At 35.7% G+C, this 19,985-nt stretch overlaps 1 protein-coding gene across 4 annotated transcripts in view; it reads right to left on the bottom strand.

The window, feature by feature from the left end:
• Positions 1 to 989: 989 nt before the first annotated feature.
• CUNH12orf4 (chromosome unknown C12orf4 homolog) overlaps positions 990 to 19,985 on the bottom strand; it is a 29,263-nt gene continuing 10,267 nt past the window's right edge. For 2 of the 4 annotated variants that reach the window (XM_042889705.1, XM_042889707.1), the window contains 10 exons: positions 18,671 to 18,770; positions 18,458 to 18,579; positions 17,516 to 17,622; positions 16,628 to 16,825; positions 13,505 to 13,633; positions 12,317 to 12,385; positions 10,607 to 10,809; positions 3,691 to 3,748; positions 2,259 to 2,326; positions 990 to 1,241 (listed from right to left, as the gene is read on the bottom strand). In XM_042889705.1, coding sequence (XP_042745639.1) covers positions 1,149 to 1,241; positions 2,259 to 2,326; positions 3,691 to 3,748; positions 10,607 to 10,809; positions 12,317 to 12,385; positions 13,505 to 13,633; positions 16,628 to 16,825; positions 17,516 to 17,622; positions 18,458 to 18,579; positions 18,671 to 18,770 — 1,147 coding nt within the window. In that variant the 3' untranslated portion in view covers positions 990 to 1,148. Of the gene's footprint in view, positions 1,242 to 2,258; positions 2,327 to 3,690; positions 3,749 to 7,929; positions 8,043 to 10,606; positions 10,810 to 12,316; positions 12,386 to 13,504; positions 13,634 to 16,627; positions 16,826 to 17,515; positions 17,623 to 18,457; positions 18,580 to 18,670; positions 18,771 to 19,985 lie in introns of those variants that run through there. The other 2 variants (XM_042889706.1, XR_006182064.1) reach the window with 2 other exon arrangements.

Raw genomic sequence — 19,985 nt, 5'->3', positions numbered from 1 at the left:
TTATTTTTCAGTAAAAATTGAATCCTGTCATAAAGAAAATACCATTAAATAAAGAAGGAGTGATAATTTCAAAAAAGCAAAATTATAGATATATTGATTATTTTTTAATAATTCCAGTGATTTACAAAATGTCTTTCTTGCAGTAAGGGGCCCAAAACTGGACACAGAACTCCAGGTGTGGCCTCACCAGAGCTGAGTACAGGGGTACAATCACTGCCCTGCTCCTGCTGGCAACACCATTCCTGACGCAAGCCAGGATGCCATTGGCCTTGTTGGCCACCCAGGCACACTGCTGGCTCATATTCAGCCAAACATCGATCGATACCCCCAGGTCCATTTCCTCTACAATCAATTAGGGCTTCAAGCTGTGCCAGGAGAAATTTAGGCTGGATGTTAGGAAATACTACTTCTTTGGAAGAGTGGTCAGGCACTGGAATGAGCTGCCCAGGGAGGTGGTGCAGTCACTGCCCCCGCAGGTGTTCAAGGAACGTTTAGATTTCGTGTTGAGGGATAAGGTTTAGTGAGAACTATTGGTTGGACTGGATGATCTTGTAGGTCTTTCCCAACCTTGGTGTTTCTGTGATTCCATGAAAATGCAACAGGTTAAAAAGTTCTCTCATGTTTTTTATTTTATAATGGTTAAGTGCTGAAATGAAGCAGTAAAACGCTTTATTTTGTGGTCACCTTTAAAAGACAACTCTGACAAATGATATCAAAATTATTCAAAGGAGACACCTGACATCATTTTTTCCTCCTTTAACTATCACTGAGAACATTTAGAATCTGTTTTTAAAATCATCACCTGTTCTGCCAAGAGGATCCTACTTCTTCCATAAGCCCTTATTCCTACTATCTAGGTATGACAATTATTTCTGCAGATTCCATAAGACTAGCTGCATTTAATTTCTTTCAGAAAAAGATGAAGAATTCAATATTAATGCATGCTGAAAAAGAATGAAAGAGGTAAAAATGAAATGCTAACATCCAAATACAGGTAGCATTTTATCTTTTATTCTAATAACATTATTCTTGAAATTGCAACAAACTTCAATTCAGGATCATCAGGCTTCAGAGAAGTGAAATTCCAGTACCGATTCTCCAGAACCTTTTCTTCTGTCAACAGGATACAACCTACTTTTGCACAAAATTCAGTGCTTAGAGGTTAGAGTTAATGTAGAGGATACTCGGAAGATTTGGGGTAGCATGTTACTCAGCTGGTAAAACAATTCCTCAGAAATTGTCTGGGGAAAAAAAGATAAAGTAGTAAGCTTCGTTTTTTTTGCTGTACTTTAGAAGAATGGAATCTCTCTAAACTTTATTTTTGACATCTAAGAGTATCATTTTTCAGAAGGCCAAAAAGATTTTTTATGTAATGCATGCTATAATTCTATTTAATTCAATTAAAAAATGGACCAAAATACTGTTTGTGTATTCATGTGACATATCTGTCCCCAGCAGATTTCTTGTTCCAAGTACTTCTGTCTAGAAGAATGAGAATAGTGCTCTTTGCTATATACAGGACTCCTGCTCCCTGAATTCCAGAATTATATACTGCTTCATTTACTCTTATCTTCCTCTTGTTCCTTAGTTTATGGCTCCTGAACAAATACATGCTATTTCTTTCCTAAGATAACACTGATTTTTTAGACAACTTTCAGCACCACTTTTCATAATGAAAACAAAACACAGAAAATCACCAGCAACAAACAACAAAAACACCTCAGTGTTGGCCATGCTTGGAAAGATTCCTGTTCCTGAAGATGAGTTTAAGCTCATAATTAATCATTAATCATCTTAATTAAATCATTTAGGAATTTTCATTACAATTCACTTCAAACATCTAGTCTAATGATTTTTGGAAGCATAAATGAACTCTCTTCATTGCAATTTTCCAAGATGCTCAACAGTATGACTAACAAAAGCCTAACATCATATAATGCAAGGTTCATCTCATCAGAGAAAATAAGAGTAAATGATATCTTTTTCAAAGTTTATATATATTCACTATTTGGAAAGACAAATTTCCCAGTTTGAATTTTTAGTACTCCCAGGATATTCCAAAGGATATCCCAAAATATAAAACCCTTTTATTCCTATTTTGTAAGCAAGGAATCAAAACAACAATGGGCTAGTTTAAATTCAAACACAGCAAAAAACAAACAAACAGGACACAGCAAAGAAATCAAACCTAAGTATACTGACATTTAACTTCATGTTTGTATCTAACCCAGGGGACTATTGAAACTTGTTTAACCCACCTGTGGTACCAAGAATTGTACAGTCCGAGAAATTCCTCCATCCCATGAGGCCATTTCCATCATGAAACCTAAAAACCAATATTCATAATACATAATTCATAATGGATTACTTATACATGCTTCCCTCTTAATTACACTCTTACCTAGCAATGAGGAGGTTAGGAAGTTTTCATATGCAGTTAGGATTTTAACTGTCTTTACTATTGTCACTGTTATTCATATTCATATCTGACCTGGCTAATCTACTTTGAAACCTTATTTAACTGGAAAATCTAATGAAGAATTGCTGAGAAAAAATGGAACACTGTTGAAGAGCAAAAAAAGCCACTTACAGTACAGAAACAGTGTTTATCAGCAGAAGTGAGAGGTTTCTCCAGACATGACTGCTATGTGTTCTTTCAATAGCTAGCTTTCACTTTAGAAATAACTCTTTCCTTTAGATCAGTTATGATCAACTGTATGCTCAACAGAAGTCTAACATTATATAATGTAAAGTTCATTTCATCAGAGAAAATAAGAGCCAATAATATCTTTTTCAAAGCTTATATATATTCACTATTTGGAAAGACAAACATGCCTGAACTAACTTACAAAGAAAGAACGTGGTGTTTATTGCTCAACTTAAGATTTTGATTTTACACTAGCATTTCTTAACTGTAACTGATGAACTATAAGGTCCACAGGAATACATTGCTGACAGTTAAGGATTTTTGGAAAAATACTATATAATGAAAGTGATTACATGGATACTCCATTACTAAATCACTAAAGGTCACAACAGCACAAAGTTCCTAAAGTATGTAGTAGAGAGAACACTACACTACTTACACTTTAAATGCTCTAAATGATTGCTTGCTGTAAGTATTTAAGCACGGGACACAACAATGCAATAAGTAATAATACAGTTGGAATAGACAGGAAATAAATGTTAAATCTGATGACTTTCCAGCAAAGAGTCATCTTTAAAGAGTTAGCATATAAACTAGCTTTAAAAAAAGAGTGTGGAGTTCACATTGTTTGAGGAAATTAACATAGATAAGACACTGGAAAGTATATTGACAACTGTCAGTTCCTGCCTTCCTTCAGAGATTGCTCAAAAGCAGTAAGGAGTTTTTCTTTCACTAAGTGCAACTCATAAAAATATTTTCAAAACATTTTCAGTCTTCATTCTAAGTGTGAGATTATTTCCTGATGCTTAAAATAGCCCAAGAGTAACATGGTAGTTAATAATCTCAAAGAAAAAATACCAGTATTTTAATAAACAATTACTGAATTGTTTACTGAAACAACTTTTTTTGTTATTGTATTTGTTTTTTGTAACCATTTGTAATTGTTACTGAAACAACTTTTTTGGAGCAGTGGGAAATACACAGCTTGAGCTAAAATCACCAAATTCAACTCTAGAAGTGAGCTGCAGCATTCACTAACATACCTTTGACACATTTGAACACAAGTTCTGCCCTCTTTAAGCACCATGGAATGGTCATTTCCTAAAATTAAATGAATAATGAAAAGGCTCAACACAAATGGATCAACCAACAACAGCAGCAAGGAAATTCTTTAAAATAATAAATTGCCATAAAAGCATATTTTCCCATCAGGTATTCTAGCAGTATATATATATATCAGAAATGAAAATTGTGACTGTCAGATTTGTGGTTCAGGTAGCAAAAAACAGGCTCCTCACCACAGCTTAACAGCAGTAACTCATGGTTACCAGGTATTCCTGATGATTCTGATTTAGGCTTATCGGCATACCCACATACCTCATGTAAAAACCTCCTCTCCTAAAGGTGATTTTTCTGAACAAACAAAAGCTAACTTCATCTGATGGATGATTTTCAGATTTAATCAGACAGCAATTTCTTACGTCAAGTTAAACAACAAGATAGGATATGAAAGCCCCACTGATATAAGTTACTGTAATGTGTAGCTACGTGCACCAGTCTAAACCATTTAAGAAACAGTTTTACTACATACAACATTCTCTTCCTGTAAACCATAACATGAATTATATTAAGATGAATTTTCCTAGTTAGAGGCAGAAAGGCCGTCACAGTAAAGAGTAAGTACTTCTCAGAGAACATAATGTCCATAATAAATAAGATCAATTTGTTCAGATGTGCTCTCCAACTAAACCTCTCTCTCTATATGTCTTAATCACATAAACCTCTGCATCACAAAGTGCTGCTTTTAGGTTATACAGCACATGAATCAAACAGAAGAATGCAGACAATACTATTTTAATTTCTAATCTTTATGGAAAAAATAGTTGGCCTTTGTTACAAATTAACTGCCTATGTTTGCTTTCTGTCACAAGCAATGTAGGTGTTTACTGCTAGTTTTGATCACTGTTTTGGCTTGGTTTAAGAACAAATGTCTAAAAAGAAAGATTCAGTTACTCTAAGAGCAATTCAGAAGTACATTATGTAATCAATAAAAGGACCTGGCCTAAAAAGGACTGATTGAGGCAGCAGGATATGACACTATTCCTTGGACTATTTCAGAGGAACATAGATGCTAAATCTTGTGGGCACTCAGGGAAATAATAGGTTGAACCTAGAACGTCACAGTATGCAAGCCACAAGAACAGACAATGACACAGTAGTGATTCAATTTCAATCCATCTTTAAAAAATACGTTCTTGTAATTTTGGCATGTCAGAATTTTTCTCTATATGTAAATTAACAGTAGTGAAAACAAAGGATTGAGCGAGTACCATTTCACAGCACAGCACAAAGGATAGGAAAACATAAAAAAAAACCATCACTTTTGATGAGCTTTCATTAGTAACATTCCAGCAAGTAAAAAAAAATGCCCGGGGGTTTTGGTTTGCTGCTTGAGACCACACACCTCTCTGTTTTAAGATGAAAAGATCTGTTATTAGATTAACATCACTTCTGTTGGTAAAAATAAAAAAGGTCAACTTCATTGATTAGAAATACATGCTGCAAAGCTGCACCAACAGACTCTTCCCATGTGATTACTGCTTTTTTAAATTTATGAGCACATTTAAGTTTCTGCAGAAAGCCATGTCATAACCAAGTAATGAAAACACTAAATTCCAGAAACTTCTTGTGGAACAAAGCTTTCAGATCCTTTTTCAATGGTTAATTTTCAGATGTGGTGAATTAGCAAGGTGTTTACTTGAAATACACAAAACCTTCACACTGTATGAGCAGCAATACACTTCAAGGTGGGAAACTGTAAGACTGTAAGAGGTAAAAAATTAAAGGTTAATACACACGCTGATAATCTGTCTCAAAGTTGTCCAACCTTTTGGCTTGCCTGAGACACAAGGAACTAAGAGGAACTGTCTTAGGCCACATATACAATATATAATATAGTTAATGTATAGAAGCAACAATTTTTTTTAATATATATCAACTCTGACATTTTTAGTTTTATGCTTTTTTTTTTCTTGTAATTTCATTTCTTTTAGATCTTATCATAAAACATTTAACTTACTGTGCTACTTTCACATAAAAAAAGTTGCTGTTTAATACACAACTTAGTGAATTTACAGTTTCTGAGGAAAAGTGCATAAATGTAAGTATTACACACATTCTCTGTAAACTTGCTTTTAGCATGGCTGAATTAGTAAAATGACATATTTGTTTAGGCAAACATTACAAAAACATTAATCAAATACAAACAATATGATTTACTGAAAACATACTGCAAATTATATTGTTTGTGAGCTTTTGGAGATGTTGAAAATTACAAAGTTTGTTAGCACTGCAAAAGTATTCTGGATATTTCTTCTCCAGAAATCACATTTACACAGTAAATTATTTTATGAAATAACACAAGCCCAATTTTAATAATTAAATAAGAAAACTTACATGCCCACTTAATAATAAAGAACATGCATCTTCACAGGCATACACATGTAGGTAAGCTGAAATACGTTGTAGTTTAACACAGAAGGCAACTAAACACCACACAGCTGTTCACTCATTCCACTCCCCTCCACCCTTGCTCCCATTAGTGAAATGGGAGGAGAGAATTGGAATCAAAATAGAACTCCTGTGTTGAGATAAAAACTATTTACTAAGACTAAACAGAAGGAAAGTAGGAACAAAAATGTGATGATAGTTATACATATATCTCTCTGTGTGTATGCATATACAAAGAAATATTTATAAATCCACAAAGCAATTAGTTACTATCCATCAAATGGAGTCCAGCTAATCCCCAAGCAGCAGCTGGCCCCGGTCAACTCTCCACAGCTTTATAGCCTTCTGCACGGTGTCACGTGGTAGGGAATAAACCCTTGCCTAATTCAGCAGAAGATCTTTTGCCAAGCAGCCTGGCCTGGTCCCAGTCATGGCCCTGTCAACCAGCAACATTCAAAACACTGGTGTGCTATTCACACTCTCTCAGCTGAAACCAGGACAAAATATTATTACTAGTAATTACTGCACTTTATTTGCCAAGTGGCACATGTGCAATGTAATGTGTAACACATCTGGCTCAATTAAACTGAAATTTAATTGACACTGTGCAGCAGGCACAAGAAGCAGAGTCAGCCCTGCACTGCACTCTCCACAACATTTCATTGTCATCTACATAGTCTGTGCTCAAGAGAAGTGCAATCAGCTGTTTAAAAATATCACTAAAACTCACAGTAATGTTGAAGTTTATGATCTTGTGGGACTGCATTACCAGCTGTCCAGGGCTGTGTGCAGCCCAGGGTTTTGATAATCTGCTCTACATGTAAAAATTACTGGTCACAAATACTTGCTACACAGCCTATTTGCCTTTTATTTTTACTTAAAAACAAACAAAAAAAGAAAAAAACCCAACACTTTTGTCTTAACTCATAGAATCATTGAAGTTAGAAAAGATCTTTAAGGTCATTAAGTCCAATTGTCAATTCATCACAACCGTGCTTACTAAGCCACTCCACCACATCTCTGGGCAGCCTGTTTCAATACCTCACGACTCTTTCTGAGAAGAAATTTTCTCCAAATACCCAACTGATACAACATGAGGCCATTACCTCTCATCCTATTGCAAGTTATCTGGAAGAAAACAAATTCCCAGCTCACGACAGCTTCCTTTCAGGCAAGTGTAAAGAATGATGAGAAAGTCTTTCCTGAGCTTCCTCTATTCCCCAGTGAACAATTCCAGTTCCCTCAGTCTCTCCTTGTAAGACTTGTGCTCCAGAGGCTTCAACAGCTTCACTGCCCTTCTTTGGATACGGTCCAGGGTCTTTCTTGTAGTGAGGGTCCCCCAGAACTGTGAACCAGTACTGAGTACAGAGGGGCGATGACCTCCCTAGTCCTGCTGACTACACTGTTTCTAACACAAGCCAGGTTGGCCTCCTTGATCACCTTGGCATACTGCTGGCTCATGTTCAGTCAGCTGATAAACAGCACCCCCAGACACTTTTCCACCATGCAGCTTTGCAGCCCCAAGCCTTTTGCATGGGGCTTGTTGTGACCAAAAGGCAGGATCCAGGAAGTGGTCTTGTTGAACCTCATACAGTTGAGCCTCAGCTCACTGATCCATCCTATCCAGATCCTCCTGTAGGGCCTTCCTGACCTCAAACTGATTAACACTTACTCCCAGCTTGGTGTCATTTGCAGAATTATTAAGGCTGCACTCAATCCCTTTGTCCAGATCATCAATAAAAATATTAAACAGGACTGTCCCCAGCACTGACCTGTTGACAGCTGGATTTAAGTCTATTCCTGGACCCAGCCATCCAAGCAGTTTTTTATGCAGTGAAGAGTGTATCTGTCTAAGCCATGAGCTGCCAGCTTCTCCAGAAGAATGCTGTGAGAGACAGTATCAAAGGCTTGACTGAAGTATACGTAGACTGCACGCAGAGGTGAAGGTCAGCGAATCAGAGAAGATCAGGTTGGTCAAGCAGGACCTACCTTTCATGACTAGCCCTGATCCCCTGGTTATCCGGCACATGCACGACAGACAGCTGCCCGAGAGCCCTGAAGTGTCCTGTTTTCTTCTGTGTTTCTATATTGATGGCAGCATAAAATGGCCCGCATGTTGAAACTACCAAGGAGCTATGCCAGCTCTAGCCATGTCATTAGAACCATTTAATTCCTCAATTCGGTTTACATTAATTTCAGTGCAATTATCAGACATTAATACCTCTGCTGTCCTAAATCTGATCTTGTCTTCCACAGATATTAAACTCAGTTTCCTTCCTTTGTTAAAATTAGTGACCAGAACAGAAAAGAAAAAAAACCAATCTTGAATTTCTTGCTATTCTAGACATAAGAAAAATTAAAGAAACCATAACCTTATCTTTTTCTTACCAAAAAAAAAAAAAAAAAAAAAAAGTAGCTTTTTACGAAGTCCCAATAATAGTGAAATGTGATACACTCCTTACTTCTGTGATGTTATAAACATTACTCATCTACTCAACCAGCCATAAAAGAAAACCTTTCGGAAACACACAAAGCAAACTCATGATGAATGTCTGTCACAGAGAAGGTGGCAAATATCTTTACAGCTGTGCTCTTGGTTAACCACTTTACAAAAACTTTTTTTTTTTTTTTTTTTAATGTAGGTGGTAAATGTGGATTCAAAACTGGAGCTGCTGAAGGCACCAAGTTCACGTTAACCTTCAGAGACCTGTTATTCACTCAGCAACAAGTCACAGATTTGTGAGTTTCAAATTCAGTCATCTACAGAGCACTGTAATAGGGTATATGCTGCTAACACAGTTCATTCAGTTCAGTCTGGGCTTAACACATGCTTTACCATACAGGCCACTTTCTGCTTAATCCATAAGTACTTAAAAAGTTTAATATCAAAGGTAAAGTGTTTTACCAAAACGTTTTAATAATCCAATGCCACACAAATAGATAATTCTTCAGTTTCACACATTCAGCAATAACACTTTCTAAAAGCACAGCAAACACATGGTCTTGTGTTCTGTTCGTATTTTAAAATACATACATATAAAGCAAGGTAAAAATAGCACAATTGAAGAAAGAAAAAGATGAATAGAGTCACATGGTGACTTGATTAAGAAATAAATGTCTACACATTTCTGAAATGCAGTAACTGTGTCCCAATAATAACTCAGGCAGCTACCCCTAAAAAGGACACTAATACAAAGATGCAGAAGTATATTTCTGATATAATATAATCTGTTACTAAGAGTTAACATGTATATAGAAGCATATCCTTTAGAATTTTCACTATTGGATATTTTTAACTTTTGCATTGCTTGAACTTTCACAAATCTTGCAAAAGGTATCTCAGTTTTGTATATGTTCAGATCAAATTTTGTTAAAAAAAAATAAAGAAATCAGTTATTCCATCTGTTGAAAACAATCCAAAGGTGAGCCTTTCTCTTGCTACGAGTCAAGCACTTTTACGGAAGGAATGGCAGTCTTAACATTTGTAAGGTTATTCAAAAAAACCCAAAACAGTGATAATTATACATATACAAGGGTAACAGTAACGGCACCATTATCTTTTTTTCTCATTCCTTTAAGTTTCTAAACTTAACTTTTCTAAACTTCCTTATACATAAGGAAGTGTGGCATGTAGCTGTACTGCCTGTCTGCTAGTTCTGTCCCCACCTCCATTTCCTTTCCTGCCAGCATCTTTTGAATCAGAGAAAAGAAACTGCCAATGGTATTAAACTATAATTTATACACTGAAAAAACACATGAGAGACAACTTCTATGAATTAGTGTCCCATGGAGGAAAGAATACGAAAGTTCAGTATATGAATCACATGTTTATCAACAAAGTGTCTTGCAGTATGCTGCTTCTTGCCCAGGTGGTACACGGCGGGAACACAAAAGGTAAACAAGGGCAGAAATTGAAGGTATAGATGATTAGGCATGAAGAAGGTGACCAGTCAGGGCAGAGGTGAAATCTGGTTACTGCTGCATAGGGCTGAGGTGATAAAGAATGGTGTTTAGGGATACAGAATTAAAAATTCTTTAAAAACCAAGCTAGTTCTGCTATTCCTAAAAACTTAGTTTTAAGATTTTCTCGATGACAATTAAAATTGGGATCTGATGTAACCATTGTATCTTGCAATTTCTAAGCAATAAGTGTTGCCAAACACGTGCCATTACTTCTCTCGTTAATACTTGTGCAGCCTTGCAATGAGCTGGATCAAGAAGGGGTGGGATTAAAAACAAAGAAGTTCAGCTAACCAAAATGCTTTTAACTGCTTCAGTTCCTTAACTCTGGTCACGATATAGATACTTGTGCTATTACAACGATGTGGCAGGAGACTGGGATAAACTTCCTCGTCTGTGTCAAACAGCATGAAATGTGCCTTTAAAAAAAAACCAAAAAACTGCAAACAACTGCACTCTAAAAGCCAAAAAGAGAACAAATTTACTTACTTCTGACATATCATGTACCAACAAGAGAGGAATACTAATGGTAGTAATGTCATGTGTGCAGCAAACTTTGAGAATGTTTCTAAGTCCCATGATCGCAGGATCCCGAGCAGTTATGTTTCCAGATCTTACATTATCATCCACACAAAGATGAAATGCAACATGAATTTCAGAAAGATTTGAATGGCGAGTGATGTAGAATTCTCCTGCAGAATAACATAAAATAAAAAGGCAGAGTATCATGGCAGTGACCTATACTGAAACATACTTATTATGCAATGTAGGAGTAGAGTCAGCTAGTTAAGACAAAAAGCCAATACAAGTAGACAACACAGATCAGAACACATACATAAGGAGAGAAATAAAAGAAATGAACTGGTCTAAAATCACGGAGTATCGCTGTTTTACGTTCATCTAGCACTCAATTTCCTGCTTTAATGAATTTCACTAGCATCACAGACACCCGGTGTAGTAAGATGTAATAGTGCCAGTACAGGCGGATATGATCTAAATATAGTATGAAACAGAAAAACAAACACAGAGGAGGTATAATACTCAAAATATATTATGTAAGCACTGAATTGCAGACAGATGTGGGAGGCGGAAATACCAAAAATGGATGGGTTAAAATAAAGGATACAAAAAGTCTATGGAAAAAGGGTAATTGGTTATATTACATACATGATACATACTAGAATGCAAAAGCATCAGTGGTTATTAGAATTTAAAATAATTTGCAGCAATGGGAAGATGAGTTACAGAGTTGGTTTTGAGAAGACACCTTAAGGGAAATTTTTCAAATCAGTTTTCATTTATCAAACACAAGCAGCAAGAGGCAGATAAATTCAGGTTTCTTCATGTTACCTTCTGTTGGAGAGCAAAATGTCTAAAGTGGAGTCAACAGAGAAGTAGGTATGTGATAGCCCCACTGTTTCAGTCAACAGATAAGCATCTTTCTTTAAACCTACTTTCACTGGCAAGTCAAGACTGCGTTGGGATACTGGAGAATGGGTATATAGTCCTTGCTGAGAGCCAAAGAGGAAGTAATCCCCAGCAGTGACCATCTAAGAATAATGATATACAAGTCATTGCAGCAAGATTTTACCAGGATATATCTGTTAAGGATCCAGAGTGGATTTATAATCCACTAACAAGACCTAAAACAACCATGAAAGCAATTTTAACAAGCCCTCATATTCACCTATGGGTTACGGTGGATTTATCTCCTTTCCTCTCAACTGTGCATTTTTCTTCAAGCTACTCTGCAGCCTTCTTTATTAAAAGCACAATATATTCGAAATCTATTTCCTCTTTTAGAGGAATGAATTCTTAAATTCAAAGATCAAAAATCAAATACCTTCTAAAATGCTTTACTGTATCTGAAAGAAAATAATTTGCTAGTATTTAAGCTTCATCTTTTTCCAGGATCCTCAGAGATAGCCTTTTCTCCCCTCAAATTCTGAAAACAAATTTTAAGCATAGAGAAGTTAAGTGATTTGCCCCAGCGTCATATGATGTGGTAGCAAAGCTGGGAATAGAAACCAGATGTCCTGACACCCAGTTCTCTGCCTTAGCCACAAGAACGTCCTTCTCCTTTGATTGAGGTCAACTCAGGTTTAGTTTATAATTTATGTTCTGAGTTTAGAGCTAAAAATGTGCATCTATAAAACACAATTTGCTGTAAGAAGAGAGGGGAAATGCAATGGAACTCACCTTGTAAAATATTCGACTGGTTACGTTCAATATTCTTGGATTTATCTTCAATTCCACTATCTTTGCTTCCTGTATATAAATAAATAACACAAACATTAAATATATCATGTATTAATGTATTATCTGCTTTAGCATATAAAATATATTGAGCTGATTTCTAGCTTAAATTTTCACCATAAAGTTAGAAAAAGTCTGGGGGACAAACAGGAAGTGCTCTCACTGGCTTCAATAAATGCTGAACTGAATCCTGAAACAAATCATTAGCTTTCTTCCTCAATCACCCCATTCAGACGAAAAGAAATGTTCTCAAACATAATACTCAAAGTTAACCCCACAACTACACAGTACCTTGCTGTTGCTTTTTAATTACGCATCTATTTTTAAAAAATTTGTTCCTAATACTAAAAAATAAAATTTTAACAGAAATTTGCATGAATCATCGCTATAAAAACAGCTTTCAGTATTTTCCTTAGGCTAGAGCAATATGCAGGTCTCTAAGAGAACTTGTTTCTCTACTTGTACTCTTACGAATCTATTCACATTACTGATGTATTTAGCCATACAAGTAGTTGTCTGCAAAAAAACCAAAATATCATGATGTACATGTTTTTAAAGCAGTGCTTGTACTCAGATGATTTCTCTGCCATTTGTAAATAGAACTGTAAAGTAAACCATTCATAAGGATTTAGTCAGCACTAAAGAGAATACAAATTTAGTGAACGTACTGTTCAGTTTTAGCACTCGTTTATGACGAGGGGAAAAAGTCAAAGCATGTATTTTACAATTTTTAAAGCTTTTCATTTACACAGAAAGAAAAAGAGTTAAGTAAAATAAATTCCGTATTGTAATAGGCAGTTTAAATTGCAGAGGAAAACATAATGATCCTACACACTTTGCATATGGATTGTGATGTTAGGCTGATCACAAGTATGATTAGAACCTAGTGACTTTCTTTTTTTTTTTTTTAAAGGTGTGTATGTAATGACATCAAAAACATCACATGGACCACATAGGCACGCAGTCTGTTAAGACAAAATTCCACAAAGACTTCTTAACTTATAAACCAGAATATTACATTTTATAGATAATCTAACAGAATAAGAGAAAAACTAAGGTGCCCATAACCACAAATATTCCACTGAGGACTATTATAGAGTAGTAAAGAAAGTAATTTTGGTTGTCACTGACCATGATGCTTTTTTGACTTATTGCTACGCTGTGCTCTGGCCTTAAGTACAACCTTCTGGACAATTTCAAGTTGTTCTTGAATTCCAGGAAAATGAAAATCTGTGCATTCTTGGCAAACAGTTGCAAAATCTAGGAAAATAAAAGATTTAAATCAATGTCACAGGGCTATGCTAAGTAACATTACATAACTCATTTCTAGTGTTCAAGCAATGCTAGTTACAATGATAAATAAAAAATGAAAAATAAAGCCAGACCAAAACAATATCACCAACAAAAAACAAAGCTTTTGAAACAAAAGAATTACTTCAAAAAACAACACTCTTACTGTTCAAATAAAATCATTTATATAAAAAATCCAAAAATAATAGCAGCAACATATGTTTTACTGTGCTTTAAAAACAACCCTTCAATCCGCGATGCTTTATTAAAACATGTATAGAGATCCTTCCAACAGCAACTACTGCACTCCATTTTGTTTCGTAAAATGACTGCTGTTAATTAAATTCATAAACAGTTCATCTGGAAATTTGGAAATACTGTTCCTCTTCTGTTCCCAAAACTATTTTGCTCTCTGAAAGCTAAAGAATACCACCAGCTGAGAAGAGCTGTAAATCCTTTTTCCCAATAAGAAAGTCTGATGTCAGACTTAGAAAAATTAAATTAATAATTAGGTTCATCACATACTGCCCCTGTAAATGGTAATCTAAGCTACAAATCCTGGTTTCTAGCCTTTTCTCCAAACAAGTTAATGACTGCCAGAAAAAGCTATCAGCAAGAAGCTCAGCTAAACAACTTTGACTTGCTTCCTTTTTTGAAGTACCTGCTCTAATCTTCTTTAAGTACGTAATACACTTTGATTATCTAAGGAGCTCCATATATTCCCATGAAGAGCTGTGACAGGAATCGGCAAGATATAAAGAAAATCTTAATATACCTTATGTACTGTCTCCAACATAAAGTGTATTTGAAATGCTTTACTAAATTCTGGAGTCCAAGATCATAGGAAGAAACTGCTCATATTCCAAAAGATTATTTTCTGGGTGCATCAAAATAAAATAACGCTAGGACTGAAACAACAACAACTACAGAAAGTCTCTCATACTTAAGCTGAAGTCAATTATAGTCCACTGATTGAGTGTGCTATACGCACTTAAATCTGAGTCACAGAAGCCCTACAGATTCCTAATGTAAGAGGTTTGCACCATAAATACCAAGTAAGCAAAGAAACAACTACTACTCCTTACAACAAAAAGCTGAATGATATCAACATAGTGAAAGATCAGTTTTCCATGTGTAATAAGAAGCTCATCTATACCATCCTTTTCTAATCACACAGAGATTTGAGTCATTATAGCCCATCAAAAACAAAAGCTATTAAATTTGTGATCTTCTTGTTTAAAATAGAAGCAGAAAACCATTGCTACACTTTTGTAACCCAGAAATGTAACGTACACACACCATTACCTCTCTATTTAAACAGCATCAATGTACTATGTAAAGGTCTTCTATATAGCATTTTTGCCCACATCATGAACCTTCAAACCTCCCAGTACATTTATTTCTTAACAGGCCTTCTAGTAAGGAGAATGTTTTCAGAGTAGTGCTCTTGTAACAAACAATTTAATAGTTTAAAAGGAAAGTTTCTTCTCAAATGTGCTTATTACTGATCTTCAATCAGTAATAATCAGAGAGCATATAAAGAGATGTGGCCAAGCATCAGTTGCTGCCTCAAGTTGTTTGGGGTCTTAGCATAACCAGATGCTCGTTATTGATTTAAAGCAATGTATTTGACTGGATTAGAGGAACAGAGACATGAAACATTCATTTCCGCAACATTTTTAAAAGAATGGTAGTGCGAAAGCTATGGAAATTGCTTAAAGTTAACTTTGCCAAAGTTCCTTTGGATCTAAACGAAATCAAAACATACTAAGCATTATATTTTATAGATTGCTTGGCAGCCCCTTACTTTCTCCTCCTTTCTTCTCTGCTAAGGCTGCAGTACCTAATTTTGTGATTAGTGGCATTACTTAAATGCTGATATTCTCTTGATCACCCAAGATTTATGACAAAACAAATTTTTGCAATTTGTTAATAATTTAAATACGTAAGCACTAATAAGAACAATAAAAAAAAACTAAGTGAAAACAAGAGCAAGCATGAAATAACACTATGAGAATTAAGCAATTTGGAAATCATATACAGAACAAATCCATCTGGTATTTTTATGGGCACACTTTCCTCTTCTATTTTTTTGATTCCACAGCGTTTTCAGTTTGTATGAAAGCCTACTTTTTTCTTCCCTCCCTTTTCTCAAGAACAGACACGCTAGAAAAATGACAATTAGAATCATAGAATCACAAGGTTGGAAACGACCTATAAGATCATCTAGTCCAACCATCTCCTCATCACCATTGCCACCACTAGCAATAAATTAATACTGGCTACAGGTAAAAGATGTTTCAAATGTAAATTTTTTGTTTTTAAACTTCAAGGAGATGGGAAAGTCTATAATATGGTTCACAGAATGCTTGAGCAATCAAAACTGTAACAAGAACAAACAGGTGTTTAATTCATTTGCTTTCAAACATTCATCATCACCTATTATTGGTGCACTTAAAATGGCTATTAATCAAGCTTTCCAAGAGCAGGCAAATAATACTCCTATTGTTCCTTTTTAATGGAATTTATGGTACTGGAAATATTTAAAGCACATGGCATTTTAACACATTTACTCATCAATTTTAGAACTATTTAACTGTTGTATTTGCAAATATGTTTTGGTACGATAAGTTGACATAAGAGAGTTAGAAGACCCTACTGATAGTTAGCCAATCTACAGCAGGCAAATCAACATTAATGATTCTGCTCTAACATCCTCCTAACTAAAAAAGCAAAACCTAGGACAGAGATGAAGGATTTAACAGCACATCAGAGTTCAAGCTACTCAGCAAAACTGTGTCCTCTACCTGCTTTTCTATTTGTTACTCTTTTGTAGTACCACACACAAAACACTCAGTTCTCTAGCAAATCAATTTGACTGCACTTTTAGCGGGAGAAGACAGCAAGTCTTTCAAGAGTCACATTGACTTTTAATGGCATGTTGCACTCCATTAGAGGACTCACCTCTTTTGATGCCGCTGTACGAACTGATACGGTTATCTACCAATAAAACGAGGCCACAGAGAGATGTTGAATAGAGAGACATTGCAGTTTGAAGTCTGTGAAGCTTTACTCCATTTCGATGATTACGCTTGTGTTTACAGAAATCCAGCATATCAGCCCTCAGTAATCTCAAATTATGCATGGTCTTCAACTGAGCTCCTGTATGGAATACAAACAATTTTAATACAAACAGTAAAGGATGAAACTCAGGATTGTTATCAAAATGCAATGAACCAAAATTTCCCCCTAATTTTTGTGAGAAAGACCCATAAGAGAAACATAAACAATCATACACAAAGTTCTTAATCAAATGCATGATCTTATATGCATATCAGCAATTTTAAAAATAAAAATGCAATATTGTAACCAAAAAGGCATATTTATACCTGAAATGAGACTTGTTCCCTGTGATAAAGCTAGAAATGAAAACTATCTGGGAGCAGTTACAACAAACAGCTTAAAAACCTTCAATGCACAAGCAATAACAAAATAATTTTTTTTTTTTTTAAATCAAACACCTATTATTCTAGGAATCGAATCAACACTCATATTTTTAATTGTTATGTGCTTTGATGTCACCATACTTTTTCTTTAAACTATTCACTTTAGCAGAGTGTATAAAAATTTGCTTTCAGAATGTTTTCCATTAAGTATTTTTCAGACAGCTAGACACTATTTAATATGGTTTATGATGTACTGCTTTTCTCTCACATATGCAAACAACAAATATAAAACAATCCCAATCTGTATACAATACATTGACAATTAAACACTGTAAATAAGACATACACGTATAATTCTCTAGTCTGTTATTATGTTTTGGCTTTGCTGTCAGTTTGTTTTACTTACCCAAGTGAATAGTAAAACTTTCTTCTAAAAGTCTTTGCTCTTCGTAAATTCTCCCATTTCCTTCTACAGATTCTCTCAATTGACTGGGCTGCACCTTAATTTCATCGCTAAAATAATAAGAAACCTACTGAGAAGTTTATACTAGCTGCTGTACACCAACAATATTTCATAAATGCTATAAAAAAATTTCTCAGCCCGTGGAAATCAAGATACTAAACTTTTGAATGAACTCTTCACATCTGAAGACCTGCATTCCTATCATGCTGCAATGAAGTCATCTGCTTGTCAGCAGGAAAATAAAACTTCACTATTAGATTTATATTATCAGTTTTCTTTGTAAAATATTTTGAGACTGAACGACAAAATGATGCAAAAGTGATGCAACAGATGGCAGCAGAGGGGCAGTCTAAATGGTGCCTGACATGGAAGTGTGTATGAAGAATCATGTCATCCTCCATGTGGAAAAAAATGCACCTGTTGACATTCATTGCTGCTTACTGAATGTTTATGGAGACTAAGCAGTGGACATTAGAACAGTGAGGCAGTACACATTATGTTTCAACAGTGGTGACAGCAGCAGCGTGTCACCTCCACCGGTGCAGATTTTTACAAAAGTGGCATGCATACTTTTGTTCATCAGTGGCAAAAATGCACAGCAATGATGGTGACTTCTGAAAAACAAGAGCTTTTTTTGTAGGTGAGAATTCATTCTATCAAATATAACTTCATGTGTATGCTGCTCCCGTGGAAATAAACAGGAGATATTATTTTCTGAAAGATCCATGTATAAGTATATGCATACATAAGCAACTATCTTTCTACCTCCAAGCTTCTAGTTGCCCTATTATAGACATCCTATGCATTACTTCCACATGCACTAGGGACCTATAGTTCTCAGAACTCAACACAGCCTGAGTGAACTGCCACAGGGGAATTAAATACCTGATTGAGCTGTTGTTGGGATTCTTCAGATCCTGATGAAGTTTTATCACCCATTCCTGATACTCCTGCTTCTGGATAGCAGTAGATTGTTTTAATTCATTGGTCCATTTGTTCTCTAAATCCTAACAAGAAGACAGTTATTTGAATGTTTTGAGTTTTCTTTTTAATGCAAATATATACGTGATGTTTTACAATTTGCTGAACTTAGTTTACCTGCTGAGATTCAAAATGCCGAGCTGCTAATGAATTTACATCTTGGTCTGTTAGAGATTTCCCTAGTTCCTGCATCACCTTATCCATTTCTGCTCCTTGTCTGAAAGGGAAGCAAATGCAGATTTATAACAAGTAACACTTTCAATAAACTAGCAGAGGAACAAGCACTGTTGTTGATACTGTCACTGATCAGTTCTATCAGTCAGGTAATCAATGCTAATCACACAGGCTAAGGTTGTCAGGGCAATCCCAAACGTAAGCACAGGCTGAGCAATGTGACTGTATTGGGAGCAGCCCTGTGGAGAAGGAATTGAGGGTATCAGTGGAAATAAAAATAAGCTGGTATTATGCACTGGCAGCCCAAAAAGTCAATTGTATCCTGCAACAAAAGATGAGTAGCTAGTGGGTTAAGGGAAGTGATCCACTCCGTCTATTCTGCTCTCATGAGATCCCACTTGCAGTACTGCATTCAGCCTGCAGCATGAGGAGGACACAGACCTGCTAGAACTCAAAAACAGTCAGAGGGGTGGAACACCTGTCCTCCTTCAAGGAGACTATGAGAGATGGGGTTTTTCAGCCTCGAGAAGAGATGACCTTACAGAGACCTTATAGGGGTCTGCTAGTACTTAAAAGGATCTGCAAGAAATATGGAGAAGGACTCCTGAACAGGGAATAGAGAGACAGAAAAAGAGGTAAAGGTTTTACAAGTGTAGATTGAGATTTAAGGAATAAATTCTTTACTACAAGCATGGTGAAGCTTTGGAACAGTTTACCTAGAGAAGGTCTCCACTAGAAGTCTCCACTATGGAAGTATTTAAGGTCAGGCTGGATGGGACTTTAAGCAGTCCAGTGCACTGGAAGGTGCACCTGGTCACTGTCGGGGGGGAGGAACTAGATGATACATAAGGTCCCTTCCAACCCAAACCATTCTATGACTTTACATAAAACTCAACGTAGCTAAAAGATATGTCATGTAGTACTTTAACTACCTGCTTGTTTTGGAATCAGAATCCACACATTTCAAGTCTGCCTGTACATATGTCAGTTTTTCCATACTAATATCTGGATATATCACTTTACTATCCTCATCATTAGGAAGGTTTTTACTAATACGTGGTCTGAACTAACTGCTGAAATTCAATTGTAGTGCTTCTTTTCTACTGTTCTACCAGGACTCAGAAAAATCAGCAAGACTTATCAGCAGAAACAACACTTTACACAAGGGCAGGGCATCCAGAAGACAAACATGACGCATATTGAAAAAATCCAATGAGGACTGTACTACAGTACAGTGAATTAAGTGCATTTTATAGTA

This window comes from Lagopus leucura, unplaced genomic scaffold (assembly GCF_019238085.1).
Source record: "Lagopus leucura isolate 7727_CA_CO unplaced genomic scaffold, USGS_WTPT01 Super-Scaffold_100159, whole genome shotgun sequence".
Taxonomy (NCBI): Eukaryota; Metazoa; Chordata; class Aves; order Galliformes; family Phasianidae; genus Lagopus; species Lagopus leucura.
Note: the sequence above shows the minus strand (reverse complement) of the source record. Positions and strands in the feature narration are given on the sequence as shown.